Here is a 17,387-nt window from a genome sequence, read left to right as displayed (position 1 = left end):
GAGGGAGACACAGACTCTGAAACAGGTTCCAGGCTCTGAGCTGTCAGCATAGAGCCCGACGCGGGGCTCGAACTCACAGACCGCGAGATCATGACCTGAGCCGAAGTCGGCCGCTCAACCAACTGAGCCACCCAGGCGCCCCAAAACAGTTTAAAGAAGACAGAGTAAATTTACATCACTTTGCTGTTTCTGGTTTGGAAACCAAACTGCAGGCCCTGAGGAGGACCAGCCCTGTGTCCTACCCCTGAAAGAAGTTTCCAATTTGTTTTCCAATAAAGCAGAAAGTAGAGAAACCACTTCAATTCTTACTGCCCTGCAAGATTTTGGAGACTTCATTTTAGAACCTCTAGTGGTAAGGTTAGAAGATAGAGAAAACTAGTCGTATAATCTGAGACATTTTTTCTTCTCATTTTTTTAAAATATGAAATTTATTTTCCAGTTGGTTTCCATACAACACCCAGTGCTCATCCCAATAGGTGCCCTCCTCAATGCCCATCACCCACTTTCCCCCACCCCCCATCAACCCTCAGTTTGTTCTCACTGACGTGCTTTAAAAGTACTTGTTTGAGGAAATTTAAAAGATATTATTTGGCAATAATTTTGAAAAATAATTTGATTCTTAACCTCATGTTTAAGACAGGCTTCTGGAAAGCCACGGAAGCTCCCTCTCCACAAATATACCCTTGTCCACAGGGTATATTTAAACCACCATTTCTCACCAACTGGCCACAGTTCTGTTTCTATGCCCTCAAATGCCTGCTCTCAAAGGTCCTCAGACAAGCAGTCTTCTTTGAGGAAGCATGACAAGAATGGCAGTTGGCAATGAGAGAAATTGAGGCCTCCTGCCTGATCCATTCAGCCTTCCTACGTATCTGTCAAGGTCCAGCTCAAATGTCAATCTCTTACACCTCAACCGACTGTTCTCCTGAAAACAAACACTTCCACATTTCAACTTCCCAAACATGCCATCTTTTCTCTTACATCGTTGCATAGCAGCAGGGGCTCATGTGGAAGCATCAGTTTGGGAATTAGATCCAGGGTTAGTACTCTCTGACATTACTAGCTCCTTGACCTTGGATAAGTTACTCAGGCTCTGTGCCATGGTTCCCAGCCCTGCAAATGCGGAATGCTGGTAATTCCTACCTTAAAGAGATGGAACAAGGAAAACAAATTAACCAAGTGCTTAACAGTATGACTGGCACACTGCAGACAATGGACTGGAAAGTGAGTGAAAGCTAGCTGTCAGCAGCACCTGACTCTGAGTCCTCTCCAAGGCTAGGCACTGGGCTGCCAGCAGTAAGTACTTTTGGAACCAAATCAACACTGACCCCATCTGTACAATTTTATTCCTTGAGCACACAAAGCTGTCGTTTGGCACTGTGACGTAGCAGCTGGGGCTGCAGCAGAAATCCTGGGTAGGCACTGAACTTACTCACATTTGAGTATGAATATTAGCCAACTGCCTGCTAGGCACTGTACAAAGAGCTTTACTGACATTATCTCATGAAGTTCTCATAACTCTAAAGGTAGATACAGAATAGGAAACTGAGGCAGGGAGAGGATGAGGAACTTGGTATTTGTGTTCAGGTCTATTTCCAGAGCTCTTGTTCTTACCCACTAAATCTGTTGCCTCTCTCACAAGAACAAAGGAAGGGAGCACTCTGATTGTGCTAGGAAGGTGCACCTTGCATTCTTTGCTTCCTACCCGAGAGTGCACTGTGACGTTATGACGAGTGAAGTCCTCCACATACACAATGAGCATAAAGATATTTACATTATTTGTAACAAAAACAAGGCTTTTCTAATAAAGCATTTTTGGTTTATGGATAAAGAGATCATTGTTGCTGGGATTCAACATGGGGTTTAAAATCTATTTCCAGTTATCACCTAGCTTCAGTGCAAGCAGGCAGCTTCAGCTTCTACTTCGCAATGAGGCCAATGTCTCCTGTGACTGAACGGCATGCACCATATGCGTGAGGGCTCATTAAGTGCGAGTCCAAAGGATTTCCCAGGAAGCATCAGGGTATTCTGAATCTTGCAGAGGCAAGCCCAACATAACCCAAAGTTAATCCAATCCTGCTCCATCCTACTTTATCTCATCTTTCCCTCATCCTCAGGAACAAGATTTGCTGGGAGGGACAGAGGAAAGGCACTGGAGAAGTGCAAGGGGAAATGGAGCTCTGTCCCCAGTCTCTTCTTCCGTGGGAACACCTCATGAGCATTCCCGTTCTGGAGGAAGTTGAACAGATGGAATAGAATGGGGGCAGTTTGTTTGGCCTGAGAAGTTTCATTTACCTCACAGAAAGTGCAGGTAATAAAAAGACCAAGGATAAAAGTAATATAGGAAAGGCATATGTGAAAAGGAAAAAATCATTTAGAAACCAGGATCTCAGGTGTTTCAGAAGCACGGAGTCAGAAACCTCATTCTAACAGATATGTTCCACTTAATATGTCTAAACGGGCCTCTCAACCTGAACCTCCCCAGTCTGTCCATCCACCTACTTGCTTCAGCTAAAAACTAAGGAGACATCCTGCTCCTCTCTTTCCCTCACCCTCACAGCCAATCCACCCATCAGCCTCATCTAGCCACATACACTGGCCCCTGACCCTGTGTTCAGTTTCTGTCCACACCCCTCCACCACCACCCCTACAACACACCATGCCTCACGGCTGCTCCTCTGGGCTTCGGACACTTTGCGTAGGAAATTCTAGGGTCTTGGGCATCAAATGGGGTCAAGAACAGGTTGATGTGAGCTCTGAATACTCGCAGCCCCTTGAACCTGTAGACTCCTCCCCCTCGGCAGAGTACAGCCAGAGGAAGCCAGTCAGGGCTTCTACAGCAGGGCCCTGTTGACCACGGAAGGGTAAGGCTGCCCTTGAGTCTGCCTACAAGACTCCTCCTCAATGATGAGACCCATTTCTCTTATATCCACGTCACTCATATCTGGCCCATAGCTCCTCACTGGACCCCCATCACCCTGCTTGCTCCCCTGTAATCTATTCTTCTCCCACCTCACCCCCTGACCCTGCACCCAGAATGACCTTTTAAAAATATAAATCAGACCATGTCACCACCTTGCTTAAAACCTCCCTGTCGCACTTAGAACGAAATCCCAGCTCCCTGCCCTCACAGACTACTTCAGGGGCAGCTGGGGACTGTAGAGGAGGGTCACTCACTTTCAGCAATTACTGACGGGGTTGGCAGCATGGGCTCTGGCACCAGGAAGGCTGGACTTGATACTATTTAGCTATTTACCATCTGTAAATTTGAGCAGTTTCCTTAAACACCTCTCTAAACCTTAGTTTCCTCACCTGTAAACTGGTTATGATCTTATAAGTTCCTATCCTACAGAGTTTGTGCAAAGCACTCAGTATACTCACATTCAACATTAGCCAATAAAAATAATCACAATAATGGAAACATTAATTTAAAGCCAGGGTCTGAATGTTCAACTATAAGCTTTTCACACACTTCCCTAGCTGACAAGTCACACTGTCTATACACACTAAATATGTCAAAAGTTTACTTGTAGAAGACAAGCTAGCAATTGGACTAATGGAATAATAAAACCATAAAACTTATAGCTGGAAAATGGCCAGAAAACTACAATAGGATTTTCTAAGGTTTTACAATGCCCAGAGAAATTTAGCAAGCTCTTATTTCATGTGGTTGCATTATCTATTGAGATATGCCCTCATTCTGAATTTGAGAAAAAACAGGGAAAAACTAGTCCCCTAATACCTTTTCTATCATTTGAAAACCTGTCCCTTATTCAGAGTATGACTTACACCCACAGTGTCCCTGCAACTGTCCATCCCCCAGTTGGGACATCCATATTTCTCAGGGAAGCCATTATATTTACAGGCAATGCCAATTTTTATAAGCAACATCATATAAAACCAAAATGTTTTCTATTAATGAATACTCATTAGTCTTTGTTTCACCTTCCTCAGATGTCATTTAAAATCTCTTCCATGTGACAGTCTTTAAATAGCTATAGATAGCAGCCTTGTCTCCCACTAAGCAGTCTCTCCTACAGGTTAAAGTTCCCAGGTCCTTCAATCTTTCCTTGAGCACATCTAGACTGCATAATCCTGGGCAAATTTTTCTGAACATGCTGCTCTGTGAATGCCCCTCTTGAAAGGGACCCCTCCAAAGTACACACTATCCTCCAGGGATAGTCTTGCCACACTGAATGGAGTAAGATATCACCTCCTTCATTTTGGACATATTTCTATTGATATAGTCAAAGATCACATTAGATTCACTGGCAGACACAGTGACTTGCTTACAATCAACTAAAACCACCATGCTTTTCATGCATACTTCTTTAAGCCATGCTCTCCCATCAACATTGTTCTATTTGTTTTTTTCCACCTACCAGCAGGATTTTACATGTATTCCCTATCTCCTTCATTTGTTGGTATCTTTTTATTATTCTAGCCTCTCCAGGTCATTTTGGATTATGATTCTGTCATCCATGGGCTAGTATATATAGTTTCATGTCATACAAGTATTGGATTACCAGGTCATCCATATCCTCATGCTAGTCACGGACAAAGCTGTTGAATGGGCCCCTGCCATCTGCCATCCAGACTTGCTGCCAGCCTCACAGGGGCTCATTAACTACCATTCTTTAGACCCATTCTGTGGTAGACACACCCTAGGGTCATCTCCAATGACTCATACCCTCGTGTAATCCCTTCCCCTTGAGTGTAGAACCTGTGACTTGCTTCTAACCAACAGAACATGGCAAAGATGATGGCATGTCACCCCCTTGACTTACATTAGATGAGATGACGTTACATAACACAGTCTCAGCAGACTGGAGCTAGAGACTCCCTTGCCAGCTCTGAAGAAGCTGCAGTGTTGTCAGATGGTCACATGGCAAGGAACTGTAGGTGGTCTCTAGGCCAGTACCCCTTACTCCCCTGAAATCCCCCAGGAACCTCAATCTCACATTTGCAAGGACATGAATTCTGTCAAGCACCTGAGGGAGCGTGGAAATGGATCTTTCCCCAGTCAAGCCTCTGATGAAACCTCAGCCCCTCAGTAACACTGCACCCTGGTGAGAGACCCTAAGCAGAGGACCCAAGCCTTGCCCAGACTCCTAACCCACAGATATTGTGAGATAAGAAATGGGTGTCACCTGGGTGGCTCAGTCAGTTAAGCATCCAACTCTTGATTTCAGCTCAGTTCACGATCTCATAGTTTTGAGTTCAAACCCTTGTCAGGTTCTTTGCTGACAGCATGGAGCCCGCTTCAGATTCTATCTCTCCCTCTGCCCCTGCCCTGCTTGCTCTCTCTCAAAATAAAAAATAAACTAAAAAAAAGAAAGAAATAGGTGTTGTCTTAAGCTGCTGAGTTTGTAATTTGTTACATAGCACAGAAAACCAACGTAACCCATAAACCCATATAACTGTGCTATAATCCAGTAGCTATTTTTACCATCTTGTTCTTAACAACATTAGTGACAAATGCCTTGGTAAAATCCAGATATGCTATTTTTCATTCTCCTAGTTTAAACAATCGAATAACTCTGTTAATATGCAGAAATAAGTTTAGGTTCACCTGCTTTCTTCTTTTTTTTTTTTTTTAATTTTTTTTAACATTTATTTTTATTTTTGAGACAGAGAGAGACAGAGCGTGAAGAGGGGAGGGGCAGAGACAGAGGGAGACACAGAATCTGAAACAGGCTCCAGGCTCTGAGCTGTCAGCACAGAGCCCGACGTGGGGCTCGAACTCACAGACCGTGAGATCATGACCTGAGCCGAAGTCGGACGCTCAACCGACCGAGCCACCCAGGCGCCCCATCACCTGCTTTCTTAATGAACTCCTTATGATGACTGCTGCTTTCCTGAAGGTTCACAAATTATCCTCTTCTCAGGCTTGAAGACAAATTCCCATTCTACACAGTGTGTAGAATCCACCTATATCCTCTTTTTGAAAACCAGGATTATTTTGCTTAACAGGTAGTCTCCTGATACTCTAAATCTCTTGATTTTTTTTTTTTAAAGGTTTACTTATTTTTGAGAGAGCGAGCATGAGTGAGGGAGGGGCAGAGACAGAGTGAGACAGAGGATCAGAAATGGACTCCACACTGTCAGCAGAAAGCCTGATGCGGGGCTTGAAGTCTCGAACCGTGAGACTGTGACTTGAGCCAAAGTTGGACACTTAACCGACCAGCCGCCCAGGCGCCCCTGACCTTCTATTCATTTGAGCTACCTGAGGGCAGAGACCACCTGGGCTTCTCTGCATACCTCAGAGGGCTCAGCACAGCATCTTTCACATAGTACTTTCAACTTAAAACCTGTGAAGATAGTTTATGACTAAAAAATACTATTATTATATGGTTGCTGCAAATCTCAGAAGGAGACTTAATTTGAGCCAAATATTTTCAATTTACATGGATGACCTGGATGAAAGTAAAACTCAGATTGTATATGCAAGTCACATTCTTTCTCTTCTCTGTGGACTTATGGTTACTGGGATGGCCATCCATCCATCTGCTCATGACACTTAGGAATAGGAATCTCTGAGGTGCCTGGGTGGCTCAGTTATTTAAGCATTTGACTCTTGATTTTGGGTCAGGTCATGATCTCATAGTTCATGAGATACAGCCCCGCATCAAGCTCTGCAATGATAGCACAGGGCCCGCTTGGGATTCTCTGCCCCTCCCGTCATGTTTGTGCGCACGCGCGCACACACACACACACTCTCTTTCTCTCTCTCTCTAAAAATAAATAAACTTTAAAAAATTAGGAATCTCTGTGACCTAAAAAAATTAATCTTGCTTTCAAAGGAGCCCAATTATAAAGACTTGAAAGAGCTAGGCACTGACAAAGTCCAAATTCAACAAATATTTAATGGACTGTCTTTGACCACTGACCACAAGTTCATAGTTAAAACTCTTTTCAAGATGTGGAGCTTAATCTCCCCAGGTTGGACTTAGTGATTTATCAGATTATGGTGGAAGTGATGGTATGTGACTTCTGAGGCTAGGTCATAAAAGGCATGTGACTTCTCTTTGTGCTTTCTCTTGGATCACCTGCTCTGGAGGCAGCCAGCTGCCATATTGTGAGAACACTCAAGCAACTTCACGTTGTGAGGAACTGAGGCCTCCTGCCAAAAACCATGTACGTGAGTCATCTTGAAAGCAGATTCTCAGCCCCAGTTAAGGTTTTGAGATGACTGCAGCCCTTGCCAATATTTTGACATAACCTTATGAAAGATACTGAGTGAGAATCACCCAGCTAAGCCACTCCTGAATTCCTAACCTACAGAAATGGTGAGATAGCAAGTGTTTATTGTTTTAAGTTGCCAGCTTTTAGGGTCGTTTGTTATATAGCAATTAATAACTAACACAAGTAAATTCGGAATTTTCACTTACCTTGTAGTATTGTAAAATTCTTGATGAGCTGACCATGCTTGGAGTCTACCAGCTTCATTTCTTCCATAATTACTGATAAGTTGGCTACTTCAGTATCTAACCTTGACCTCATCATGTCTTGTTGCATCCTGAGAGAAACAGAATCCAAACGGATGTTGGCCAGTGTGTTATTCAAGGAGGTCAGGTCATCTGTGTGTTTGGTCAGCGTATCTGTGCAAGTCGTCCTGACTTCATTCAGATTGCTGGTCAGCGTCCGCAGGTAGTGGGCAGTGTAACTGATGTTGCTAATGATGTTCACAATATCCGTCTCAAAGAGCTGGAAGCGTTCCTCCAACTGGCTGAACTTCATGGCTGTTCTGTTCTCCGCATCCTTGTGTACGTCCTGCAGGTCTTTCAGGTTCTGCTCATTGGCTTGTGAGGCTGTGGTGATGTTGTCCATCTGACCTGTGAATGAACTGAGCTGGCTGTTCATATCCTCCAGGGTGTCGTTGTTAGCTTTGGCCAAGGCAGAGTTATTGGCAGCCAGCGTCTGTAAACTCTGCACTTTCTCCTTCAGCCAATCAGTGTCCTTCTTGGCTTGAAGGAAAACCTGCTGCAGATTTTGGAAGTCGTTCTTGATTCGCTGGATGGCCTGGCTCGTGTCATCCACAGACCGCTGCAGATTAGTGATGAGGTTCCTCTGCTGCACCTGGGTCAGGTTCAGGTTGTTGAGGTTCATAATAACCACGTTATGAGAGTACATTTGGCTCTGCAGATTGCCCTGCAGCACGCTGGTGTCTTGCTGTAGATTGGTGACATAGCCATTATACGCTTGGAGGGTTTTGTTTACAGTGGTGATGAGGAAAGAGTTATTCTCCAAAGTTTCCTTCAGGTGACTCTGCCTGTCCACCAGCGCATCCCCACTTGCCTGTAACTTCTCCAGCGTGTCTTTGTTCTTGCTGGTTTTCTCTGTAATCTCACGAAGCTGCTGACGAAGATCCAGTATGTCTGATCTGAAGGTAGAGAGTTCTGAGTTGGTGCTTATAGCTTTCTTCCCAGTTTGGTCCCCTGGAATAAGACATGTTTTGTTACTTAGTGATATGAAGAAATGTTCACATGAGGTCAAAGATCCCAAAGAGACTTAATTGGTATGCACTGCGTATTTCAGATATAAAATCTGTGATATATGCAGAATGGTCTACGTTAGTAAAACCCACATGTCTATTAAAACTGGGTCCTGGAAAAGTGGAAAGGGTACTAACTTTGTTAAATGCTTTTCTCAAAGAAGGAGGGGAATTCTACCAGATTCTAGAGCACTGGGCAGGGTGTCAAGAAGGCAATAAACTGTTTATTAAATTTACCATTAATTCCTTCCAAAAAAATGGAAACAAAAATTCAAGGATACAACTGGAATCTTTCATTTAAAAAAAATTAATTTTCATAATTCTTCAATGCAGTTTAGAATATTTCAAATAGGAATTGACTGGAAATTTTATAAAAGAGTTTTTATTAAAGTGTATTTGTGGTACTTTTTGATCAGGATTGGTCTTCAGATTTTTATAAGCATTTTTTTTTAATGTTTATTTATTTTTGAGAGAGAGGGAGAGATAGACAGAGCATGAGCAGGGGAGGGGCAGAGCGAGAGAGGGACACAGAATCCGAAGCAGGCTCCAGGCTCCGAGCTGTCGGCACAGAGCCCGATGCGGGGCTTGAACTCACGAGCTGTGAGGTCATGACCTGAGCTGAAGTAGGACACTTAACTGACTGAGCCACCCCGGCGCCCCAGTCTTCAGATTTTCAAATGCTTATTTATTTTTGAGAGAGAGAGAGAGAGAGCGCGTGCGCAAGTGAGCACAAGCAGGGGAGGAGCAGAGAGAGGGAAACAAAATCCAAAGCAGACTCCAGGCTCTTAGCTGTCAGCACAGAGCCTGACGTGGGCCCTGAACTCATGAACTGTGAGATCATGACCTGAGCTGATGTTGGATGCTTAGCTGACTGAGCCACCCAGGCGTGCCTGGTCTTTCAGGTTTTAACTGGCATATGGAGTAGTTTTTGGGGGTGGGGAGAATCCAACTCTAAGATTGCTCTGTAACTTTAAAACGTAGACGCCTTTAAATTAAATTGTGAGGAAAAACTCAATGCACAACACAAAAATTAATGTCCTTCTGGGTGGATGTGAGTTTATAGCAATGTCATTCTAAAGAGCTATGGTCTTTTAATGTAGAATTAGAGGATTTAGTTTAATGGGTCATTCTTGTTGCAGATTACCTAATTTTTTCAGGTCGCTTTCCACTGCTGTGAGCTTGTCATCATAGGTTTGGCGAGATGTCTCCATGCCACCTGTAACATTGTCCATTTTTTCTACAACTAAGATTTGGAAACTAAAGATTAGTACACACACCTGCTCATAATTTATTTTTCAGTTTCAACAAAAGACCATTTCATTACAGAATACAGGAAACAGATTGACACAAAAAGAGTATAAATGAAATCAAACATGAGGAATAAGCCATTCTCGTAGAAAAACAACTTGTCATAAAACCCAGTGATAGTTTATTTGGTTGAGAACTGTATGTTCTTATGATTCTGTATTGCCTCAGATGTTCCAGACCTTGTTTGAAACTAATTTTTAATTTTTATGTATTATATAAGCTTTTGATCTGTATTATTTTCTATAGGAACTTCCATCAGTAGATCATGTACAAAATCTCATCATTCATCAGACTCCCTACTATTCCTGGAAGGTGGTAGCAAAGAACACCTAGCTTAATTCTATAAACAGTCTTCGTGAAAGGGAAACAGTGTTTGCCGTTCTCTTTCAGGAGGCCTGAAAAATTTGGTTCTCCTTAGTGACAAGTGAATCTGTAGTTTATCAGTTCCCAAGGAGATGCCTAAGTAGGTTTCCAAACAATGATCTACGAAGACTTTTCCTTTTTTTTTTTTTTCTTAGCATTTTCTTGATTGTACGCGATAGGGAAAGAGTTAGTGATACAATGTTAAGTAAAAGCTTCTGTTCTCTTTGTTCTCAGAAGGCAGTCATTCTCTATGGTTGTGAATATGGTTTCCTTCTAAAATATCTATTAAGAGTGTATTTCTCCAGAAGTGACTCCTGTGAGATCCAGCCTCCAGCAGCTTGAGATGCAGTCTTTCTTGGTATCAACGGCTTTCTGAAAATACGGACTTTATTTTTTTTTAAGCATGAATATGTTTTGTATGTTAATTGTGAGGTAATGGAGCCAGTTTGTTTTTATTTATCAAGTGTCCCACCCATGCAAGACCGTGTGAGAAGATTCCCCTGGCTCCTATCAGGAAGCAGAAGTATGCTCCCATGTGTCTGTATGACCTAAACTGACCCAGCCCTGTGGTGCCTAGCACCTTCCCTGGAGAACCTTGCCATGCTGTCACTGTACCAAATACTTTCTCCCAAGCCCTTCCATGTGTTCTTTCTACCTAGAATGTTCTTCCCTGGACTCTTCACCACCCTAAGCCCTACTTGCTCTTCAAGACTCAGCTTATTACTTCCTGTGGGAAATCTTTGCTGCCGGGCATCTTGCAGAATTCTTTTGGCAACTAGTCCTTTCCCTACTGCAGGACTTCCTTCAATGTGTTATCATGGCTTGTTTACTATTAGATCCTTTAAGGCAGGAAAATGTGTATGCAGTTTTATCCGTACCTCTTAGTGTGTGGCACTTAGTGGGCATTCAACACATATTTGTTTATAATGCTATTTATTTAAATAAATGAGAGTCTGCCTGCTGGCTACTGAGGCCTGTGAAAAACTGGCTAAGCTAGATAGAGGTCATGCAAACAAACATACAAACCAGACGCCCCAGGGAAGCCTCAACACTGGCAAGGAGTACAACATCCAGGTGAATGATGATTGTTTCTTTGGTAAGTGACTATATAGACAAGAGAGGTACAGTTACAGTAATCTGTACCTTAGGATTGTTAGATAGGCATGCACATTCATAAATCCCTGAAACTGAACAAAATGTTTCATCTGCATTTAAGCAAAATTAAACTTTTAAAAAATAAAGTATAAAAGGTTTATGAGTTAAGATTCAGTTTTGATCCTCAAATCAAAATACATGCCTCAGTCTGTCCTCAAACCACACACAGGATTTTAAGTCCTGCCCTTTTTTCCCCCGGAAGCCGAAAAAACCTCTAAATATGCTGACAGGCAGTCATTTTTCTACCCTCTCTAATTTTTCTTCCATTTTAGTTTAAAAAAACACAGAACTTTCATGGACAGATAATTCAGGTTTGGGCAAAGTGAATGAATACATTTGTTACAAACAAATAACAAACCTGTTAGGTTTCTCTTCCGCTCAGCAAGGAAGCTATTTGCCCCGGCCACAAATGCTAATGAACTGCTTACATGCACTGGGGTGTGTGCGTCTGTGTTTAAAAATAGGATCTGGGTATAAAGCTGCAAACTTCAGGGCTGCAAAGCTGGCAGCTTGGTATTACATAAAAATACCCAGCTGATGGACATCCAGAACCAACACTTGCTGTAATAGCACACAGCGTTTTCGTCAAGTTTTACTCTTATCAGCACAAGTTGTTAACCAGGAAAACAGTGGCAGAGCCATCCTCTCTTAGACTAGAAACTCAGTCTATCGATGCAGACCTCTGTCTGTAGATCCCTCTCCTGTGAGGAAAATGAACATGAAACAGAAGAGTTCCTAGCAGTCTGTTTTTTTCATGGGCTCTGCTTTACCAGAAACTGTTTAACAGAGAATTTTTCTTTAGAATATTGCTGCTTCAGATATTATACCTAAAGGGTCAGCCCTCTTCAAGTACCCAAAGCCTAATTCCCTTGGATAATCTGACAATAATCCCTTTTCTACAAAAGCATTTTGGTACCATCCCTTGGCCTGGACGATCAACCTCCTTCTCTCTTAATGCCACCCATCCTTCAGGGTCCACTCCAAGATGACCACCCCAACTATGCTCAGCCTTCCCAGATGATCGGATTCCACACCACACCAATGATAACACCAATAACAGCCTCTCTTTATTGAGGGCCTACTCTTTGAGAGGTGCACTGTGCCATCACTGCAGTTAATCCTTAAAACTGCTATTTTACAGATGAAGAAATTGAGGCTCAGAGATGTTCAGTAGCTTGCCCAAAATTACACCGCTTGTAAATGACTAGGGGGCTGGCAGCCCAGGAGATCTAATTCCAAACCTCATGCTTTCTCTATAACTCCACACTGCTTCTTATTTACTATTTCTTTTTCCTAAATATGGTTTCCTCCCACAAGAGGCATAGCTCATGGCCCAGTCCCTGAGGAAAGGAACAGCAGCAAGGCACAGAGCTCCTGCTTGGTGCTCATGAGTGTCTGTCCCAGGCTGAATGGGGGATTGGGTGAGGGGAGATACCCCTGCATTGGTACCTGGGACTTCTGGGAATACCAGCTGCACTCCCCTGGAATGCAATAAAGACATTTCTACCTTGAACACTATTTCAGGTTTCATTACAAACACATAGGAGATATGGTTGTATGGTGTTACCCTGGCTTCTAACGTAGCCAACTCAGTGTGATTTGATGGACATAACTGCTAGGTTAGGAGAGCTTAGCAGCAGGGTAGACCTTCTGTGACTAGGAATGTTGAGTTATAGGAGATTCTTCTTGAGAAATATTCAGATTTCTGTCTTTCTTCTTTATCCTAATTACCTTAAGATGGATGACTGCTGGGAAGGACAACTGAGTACAATTTCCCCGTTCAGGGAATGTTCTGGAGGAAACACAACTCATTGAAATTAAACGATGGCTTCTGCCACGGAAGCTCCATGACTGAGGATAAAAAACCCAAGCAGAGAATGACCCAAGCTGAAACTGTCCAGGAACACGCTTTCTATAAAGTAGCTCATGAGTGTCGTGGTCACAGCCACTGTACAGACCTGTGTGGGTGACTCAGCAGTTCCCTGACTTGTGCAGCAAATTCTCTAGAAGGAACTAAGTTATATCCCAACTTGTAGCTGTCTGAGTGACATAAAAGGAGAAGTAAAAACACAATTTTGAGAAAAACAGTATGGAGTTGCCTTTGCTAACTCTGATACATAAAGCAGTTTCTATTTTCTTTCCTTTCTAATTTCTCCTTCAGAGAAACATCTTCTTTGTCTGAATATTTCTTTTTCTTCCTTTCTTTTTTGCAATGGACAGAGTTTCTCTAGACTTCAAAGGGAGACATGGGAGGGGAGAACTAGGTCTTATCTTTCTGCCTCTTACAATGTGCGGTTACTAGAATCTTATTAGCAAGAAAGAAGAATCACTGTACAAGAGAAAACACACCTGGAAAATATCCACACTTTAGTTTATGAAGACTATGTTTGGAAACCAAAACTGCATGTTGTATTATCTTATATTTCTAAGTAGATGCCTGAGAGATGGGGGCCCCTGAAGGAGGAAAAAGGGGCAAGACTATCATCTTGTGTCCACTTGTACTTGGTTCCCTCAACTGCTCCCCACTTCATCCTGGACAGATGACACCCACGGAGAAGGCCATGCTGATCTTCAGGATTTTAGGCTTACAGGTAGGGATCTGAGTGGTAGCAATGCCTTAAGTGCAGAATGGTTTTAGAGTCCCTGGGCACCACCTGATTGTCTTTACAGAAGTCAGCCCTGATCTACAATCCATCCATCCATCCATCCATCCATCCATTCTCTCATTAATTTATTCAGTAACTTCACTTGGTGCCTAATAAGTACCGTGAGGCTAGATGCTAGATGGGAGATATAACAAACTAAAGATAGGAGTCTCTTGTCTTCATGGAACTTATAGTTTGGGTGGTAAGACAGACAAGCCCATTTGTCATAATGATACAGTGTGATGGGGGCACCTAACTCAGCCTTCAGGGTGTTCTTGCAGGATGTATGTCTGAGTGAAACACGAAGGGAAAGAAGGTGTCATTTTAGGTAGAGAGCAGAGAAAAGGTGTTCCAGGCAAATGGACCAGCACACGCAAAACATGCCAGAGCTGAGAAGGGCTTTCAAAGGTCATAAAAATGGAGGAAACATCTGTACTTTAAAAACAAAGAAAAAAAACCCCTCCTCTAAATTTGGATCTTTCTGTATCATTGTAAAGGCATCAAGATCCAGATCTTACTTCTTTGCAGTGGTAAGAATTACAAAATCCCATATGGTGGTATGCTCTTCAAACCTTTGTCATCTCTCTTTCAGTAGTAAATGTTTGCTTTCATGATATCACATAGTACTAAGCCCTAAAGGTACTTGTTAAATGGCCATTTGCCAAGTTTCTCCTTTATCCGAGTTTGCTGGAAACAGTCAAGGAGAAGCGAGCAGTGACCTAAATAACTTGGTAAAGGAGGAGAGCCAGTCTGAATTACCTGGGACATAAAATACCCTCCTTTTCCTCACTAGGATCCCTCCCTACTCCTTGTCCTGCCTTACCACAGTTTAATAACCTTTCTTAACACTTACTTTGTTAATACTAAGTTGGATTAACTAATCACAAATGGATAAAATTACATGGTAATTTTCCAAATTTCCACTGCTCAAATTCATCAGTCAACACACTGTAGGACACACATAATTTTCTCTGCGTGTGACCTCAGAGATGAGACTTCCAAGCCTCACCTATATTGAGTATTTTTAACATTTTGCCATTCTAATGGCTATAGCTGTATAAATGCAGTTATGAAGAGGAAACACAGAAATATGGCCACTATCTAGTAGGACTAGATGGACAGGTGGTTCAATGACATCATCTTTGCTCATCTCAATCACCTTGAAAAATGGCATTATTAATTGCCATTTTAAGAAACAGTAAACTCAAAGAAGTTATGCTTCATACCCAGGTTACACAACCATGCAGAGGACTTAGCATGATGCCTAGAATATCAACAAGCACTTAATAAACATTAATTGTATTACAAACAGCAGAATCAAGAATGAACTTGACCATCTGGCTCCAAAGCCCATTCTCATTTCAACACATTGGGTTTCCTCAGGAAGCTTCTAGACACTGGGAGAGAGGAGACAGAAGTTACAGCCTGGGGGGAATTCACTTTGAATCTTTCTCTCCCCAAGGAGAGTAAATCTATGAACCAAGAACCCGTGGGAATTCTCCACTGTTAATCTGTCAGTTCTGAGGGAAGGCAGCCGAGATGACTGCTGAGTGAAGGTTTTGAAGATTAGCAGACCCCACGTCTGCCTCTTGCTAAAACCAGATGACATGCCTGTCTCACATATCTTTGATGGAAAGGCTTCTATGGCAGTTTTCTGTAAAAAGGTTTATGTAGCTTGTGATTCTGAATCATGACACCTTTTACCTGCAGTATCTAGAATGGGTGTGGTGGTGATGGTGGTGAAACCGCTTTGTTTGCAAGTCTGAGGCAATAATTCTCCACTGACCTGAAACCAGACACATCGAAAGAATACCTAACATCCTATAAAGTATTGTTGAGGTGGCAATGCTCCCTCTGTGTTTAACTTCTTCAGGGCAATATTTTTATGGAGCTATATAAACAACAGTGGTCACAGTAAATGTGCTGAAGAGGAAAAAAGGGAACTGGCTGCCCAGTCCCTGAGTAAAGTAAGTCGTATCTCTGGAGACTGTGTTTGGCTTACCCTGTGTCAGTACAATTTTCCTGTGTGCGGACTCAGGGTTTCCATAGCACCTCTTAGAGAGAAGATGAAAAAAGAGGGTGGAACTAGAAACAGGTAGGAAAATGCAACAGTGAGAAAAATTTTTATAAGTCATAGAGGACCTTTCTTATTGTTGAAATGAGTCAAAAGGACTCGGATCCCACAGCTACAAAAGGATCAAGACATAAAGTTTATCATGTTGCTTACTTGTGCGTTTGAGCTGAATTAATGAAATACTTCATACTTGCAAACAGGGGTGTCTTTTTTTTTTTTTTCATGTTTAAAGTCATAAAGAGAAACCTGCCATTTGGAAGGAAAAAGGAAAGAGTACTTACCTTTGTATCCCAAAATGGCTACTGTGATTGTTAGCAAGGCACACAAAATGTATAATAATATGATAGAAAACTTCAGTGCCCAGTTATTTTTACATTTGGTACACTGCGTTCCTTCCTGGATACCTGTAAGAGAAGTCAAATTTTAATAATAGTAACCAGAGATCTCATTTTGAAAACTATCTTTCTGCATGTTGCTTCAAACACTATGATCAGGAATAATTTTTCTAGGGTGCCTGGTTGGCTCAGTTGGTTAAGCATCCAACTCGTGATCTCAGCTTAGGTCTTGATCTCAGGATCTTGAGTTGAGTTCAAGCCCTGGGTTGGGCTCCATGCTGGGTATGGAGCCTACTTAAAAAAAAAAAAAGTAATTTTTCCACATGCCTTACTATAAGATGAGTGGTATTTTTTTTAAGTTTATTTATTTTGAGAGAGAGAGAGAGAGAGAGACAGAGAGAGAGAGACAGAGAGAGAGAGAGACAGAGAGAGAGAGAGACAGAGAGAGAGAACGCGCACACGCAGGGGAGGGGCAGAGAGAGAGAATCCCAAGCACACTCTGCACTGGCAGTGCAGAGCCCAACATGGGGCTCGAACTCATAACCCGCATGATCGTAAAAGTTCATGACCTGAGCCGAAACCAAGAGTTGGATGCTTAACTGACTGAGCCACCCAGGCACCCCAGAATGAATGGTATTTTAAAATTAAACATACCACTTTAGCAACACAAAGACTTTGAATAATGCCATTATGTTGTAATTTAATGTTGTTGTATTTAATGATGATTGGGCATTTGCATATAACTTTGTCTCAGAATAATTTCAGATCAAATTCCATAATTATAATAAAAATCTCTACATGACAAAAAATAATTATAATTTCAATAAAAATCTCTACATGACAGAAGATTTTAAACACCCAAATCTACTTGTTTCAGCTATTATTGGACCTATCACAATTCAAACACACCAATCAAAAAAACTGTGGCCTGTCCCTTAATGTTTGTTCAGTGGTATACTCGAGCTAGTTCCTACTGGCTTTACAAGAGTCAGCTGTTAAGTGTGTGGGAATCT

At 42.3% G+C, this 17,387-nt stretch overlaps 1 protein-coding gene across 1 annotated transcript in view; it reads right to left on the bottom strand.

Moving 5' to 3' along the window:
* The window catches only part of COLEC12 (collectin subfamily member 12), a 197,040-nt gene that overhangs the window by 34,463 nt on the left and 145,190 nt on the right, over positions 1–17,387 (bottom strand). The window contains exons 3-5 of the mRNA XM_042910501.1: positions 16,321–16,443; positions 9,639–9,737; positions 7,392–8,438 (exon numbers count right to left, since the gene is read on the bottom strand). Of these exons, the coding sequence (XP_042766435.1) occupies positions 7,392–8,438; positions 9,639–9,737; positions 16,321–16,443 (1,269 nt within the window). The remainder of the gene's footprint in view (positions 1–7,391; positions 8,439–9,638; positions 9,738–16,320; positions 16,444–17,387) is intronic.

Source organism: Panthera leo, chromosome D3 (assembly GCF_018350215.1).
Source record: "Panthera leo isolate Ple1 chromosome D3, P.leo_Ple1_pat1.1, whole genome shotgun sequence".
NCBI lineage: Eukaryota > Metazoa > Chordata > Mammalia > Carnivora > Felidae > Panthera > Panthera leo.
The sequence above is the reverse complement of the archived record's forward strand: the minus strand, read 5'-3'. Positions and strand labels throughout refer to the sequence as shown.